Here is a 3,760-nt window from a genome sequence, read left to right as displayed (position 1 = left end):
TATATGTTTCTTATTTTGCAAAGTACATTGTAATTCTAAGATATGATAATTTAAATATTTCAAATGATTTGAATGTTTGTGTCAATGTAAATGTAATACAGGTTCATATTGTTAAATGTATTTTTATAATTTACATTCGTATTTATATTGTTTTTATATTGTTATAATGTGTTATAATGTTTGTGTAAGCCCTGTTTTTGCCGACGCTTTCTCTTAGCGTCGGCAAAAACTTTTGCCACTCCAGTATCGCCGACGCTTTTGCAACGCTTCTGTTTGCATCGCGGGAACTTTAGCCGACGCTTATAAGCATCGGTAAAGATTATAAAAGGCGTCGGAAAAGATGAATTTTCTTGTAGTGCACCATAACTAATATAATCCTAAACTTCAATCAGGCGTTAATGAGTACCGAGACTAAAATATCAAACTAGTGGCATCAACCTCTTCTCCCCAAAGAAATTTAAAAACGGGAGCTCCTTTAAAGCTTCCTCTCAAATCTCATCCTAGCAACATATTTCTTCCGAGACATCCGATAAAGTTGGGACAATCGCTCCTATTGTCCATGGCTCACTCTCAATCCTACCCCTTGTCCAAATGCCTGCCTTCCCAAACCAAAGAAGAGATGGAAAACCAGAAGAGGACCTACCAATCCTTCAGGCGCCTGGTTTCCACCCTTCTGAGTTTTGATGGAGTCGCTAACCACCCCCTCTACTGCTATAATGGCTGGTATGCGGCCCTGCCTTTGTTGGTGTCCGCTATTGTCGCCCGAGAACACTTCAAGGCCCAACCTGCAGACGTGCTCCTGGCTACCTGCCCCAAGACTGGAACCACATGGCTCAAGGCCCTTCTTTTTGCGACGGTGAATCGCAGCTCTCACACCAATTCTCACCCACCCCTCGCCACCCTCAGCCCTCATCAATGTGTTCCCTCCCTCGAGTTCTCGGTTTGCGTGAATGATCGCATCCCTGACCTGGATGCGCTCTCCTCACCGAGGCTCTTCGGCACCCATATCCCATTCCAATCACTACCGGCGTCTGTCATAGACTCTGGTTGCAGAATTGTCTATCTGTATCGTGATCCGAAGGATTGTTTCATCTCCTTGTGGCACTTCGTCAACAAGCTCAGAGCCAAGGATAATATTGAGCTCTGGACTCTCGATGAAGCTCTCGAGCACTTCTCCAATGGGATCTCCCCCTTCGGGCCTTATTGGGAACATGTGCTGGGATACTGGAATGGGCACCTGGAAAGGCCTCAGAAGGTCTTGTTTCTCAAATATGAAGAGCTAATGCAGCACCCTAAGGTTCATCTGAAAAGGTTGGCGGAGTTCGTTGGGTCTCCTTTCACTGAGGATGAAGAGAAGGAAGGGGTGGTGGAAGGCATCATAAGGCTGTGTTCATTCGAAAACATGAGCAATTCGGAGGTGAATAAGATTGGAAGGGCAGAGCTGGAGGTCGGAACAGTTGAGTATAGCTTATTTTTCAGGCGCGGTGACGTTGGAGGTTGGGCGAATCATCTTACACCGGAGATGGCTCGGCGATTGGAAGAGATTACGGAGAGCAAGTTTAGAGGTTCTGGTCTGAGCTTTTAGATTATCATGAGATATCGTAGATGTTGCTTGTTTGCATGTCATTTCTGTGTGCGAAAGTATGTGCAGTTGTGCTTATGTATCAATCATATAAGCCTACAAGTCTCTTACTGATAGCTCTATATCGAGCTGATCCTATATATGCGTCTGGGTTGCTTTGATGCAATGGCAAGGGTTGCAAGCAGGACAATCTTAAATTTTCTTGGAATCCACCAATGAATGCCACTTCAAGTGGCTTCCAGGAAACCCCTACAAGTTTGTGAGTTCGGCCTTGCTTGTTACTCAATTCGGGGCAAAGATAGGGTTCCAGAAGATATTATTTGGCCCCATAGAAGTTGAGCAAATAATTGTAGATGTCCGCAAAGCTTCTAAGGGACACAACCATCTAATTATTGAATGTCCACAGTGATTATTGAATTAGTAAAAGATGCCACAATTATAAAATTGTTCAACTGGGCTCCTAAATCCTGAAGAGGAGCTTGAAGGAATGCCCATATATGTTTGCGTCCATGCACTTGATGCCTTTCATTTCTGATTTTAATTTATAGGATTTTTGGTAGCATACTCGTATTTAGCAGTTTGATTCTGAAAATTTGGATGGCCTATTTAGAGGCCATCCAAATTTAGGATCCAAAATGCCTTTGAACATGATAACTGGCAAACTTTACAGGTAAGGCATGGTATAATGTATTTAATTGAAAATTCATATAATATAGTGTAGGCTGGACTAGTTTGGCTTTGGTTCATCAAACGATGAGATATAAGAAAAGCTTTCCATACAGATTTAATTGGTATATTGTTTGCTAGTACCTGGAACGAACATTTTGGTCTCTAATCTGACTACACTTCATATTAGTTATGAAGAGACAAATTAAGTAGCTATGATAAGGCAGTATTAGGCATCCCATGAGGCTGGTTTATGAGCAAAGATAGTAGAAATTTGATGCTTACTGTTTCCTGCTCAGAGGTTGATGTTTTCTATCAATTGGTTTATTAAACATTATTTGATGACCCAAAGATTGATTTAAAGATTGATTTTGATGATCACAAAACCTTGAAGTATAAATACTAACGTTTGTATTGCAAGGAGAAAGATAGTTATTTTGCAAGGAATATAGCAAGTTGGAAGAACACAAGAAGGCCTCCAAAGCTCTCAAGAAAAGTAGGAAGAAAGCTACAATTTATTGACCCAAGTTTCAAGTTCAAAGGACTCAAGTTGGAAGAGCAAATTCAAAGGAAAATCCAAAAGAATAGTCCTCGAGTCGACTCCTGGATAGTACGAGTCGACTCCAGGGAGTAACAAGGCAGAAACACAGAGAAGCTATTTTGGACCCTGAGAGCCGAGTCGACTCCTGAGGAACTCGAGTCGACTCCAATGGTTGGCAGGTCGACTCCTAAGGAAGCAAGAGTCGACTCCCAGAGAAATACAAGGCAAAAAGTCAGAGAGCCAATTTCAGACACTGAGTGCCGAGTCGACTCCCGCAAAGCCCGAGTCGACTCCGAGACAGCGCTACACCAAAAGACAGAAGACAATGTTTTTGTCTCTGAGACTCGAGTCGACTCCAAGACAGTTCGAGTCGACTCCAAGGCAGCGCTACTCCAAAAAGACAGAAGACTGTTTTTCGGATACTGAGAGCCGAGTCGACTCCGGAACAGTTCGAGTCGACTCCAAGACTGAACGAGCCAAAAGACAGAAGATCGGGAGTTCGGCCTCTGAGCGCCGAGTCGACTCCCAGAATTCACGAGTCGACTCGAGTGAGCCAAGTTGAAGAATACATCTATGGATTCCTTGGGATGAGCCGACTCCAAAAGTGCAAGGTCAGCTCCAGATTTGGGCGAGTCGACTCCGGGTTAAGTCGAGTCGACTCCCAGTCGAGAAGACCACTTTAATTCAAATCTGGAACAGTTGCCGAGCCGACTCCAGAAAAGCATGAGTCGACTCCTGCTACAGCCGAGTCGACTCCAGATCGCGCGAGTCGACTCCGATCCCAACCAAAACTTTGTCAGGAGTTGCAGACTGTGCACAACGGCTCTATTTTTGTCTCTAACGGCTAGATTTCTGTTTCCACGACATGTAAAGCTATAAAATCAAGAGGAGAGCTAGGGGAGAAGGTATGGAAGTGGGAGAGAACATTTAGGGAAGAGATTTCAAAGAGATTACAAGGGAAATCTCCCATA

At 43.7% G+C, this 3,760-nt stretch overlaps 1 protein-coding gene across 1 annotated transcript; it reads left to right on the top strand.

The window, feature by feature from the left end:
* Window positions 1-465: 465 nt before the first annotated feature.
* Window positions 466-1,851, top strand: LOC120105466 (flavonol sulfotransferase-like). Its single transcript, XM_039117958.1, has one exon. The coding sequence runs from the start codon at window positions 560-562 to the stop codon at window positions 1,583-1,585; it is 1,026 nt and encodes a 341-aa protein (XP_038973886.1). The 5' UTR covers window positions 466-559; the 3' UTR covers window positions 1,586-1,851.
* The last annotated feature ends 1,909 nt before the right edge of the window (window positions 1,852-3,760 follow it).

This window comes from Phoenix dactylifera, unplaced genomic scaffold (genome assembly GCF_009389715.1).
Source record: "Phoenix dactylifera cultivar Barhee BC4 unplaced genomic scaffold, palm_55x_up_171113_PBpolish2nd_filt_p 000292F, whole genome shotgun sequence".
Taxonomy (NCBI): Eukaryota; Viridiplantae; Streptophyta; class Magnoliopsida; order Arecales; family Arecaceae; genus Phoenix; species Phoenix dactylifera.
This window is presented reverse-complemented; position numbering and strand designations above follow the sequence as displayed.

Excerpts from the sequence above, each read along its gene's own strand:
- LOC120105466 (XM_039117958.1), top strand. The coding sequence starts at position 560 with ATGGCTCACTCTCAATCCTACCCCTTGTCCAAATGCCTGCCTTCCCAA.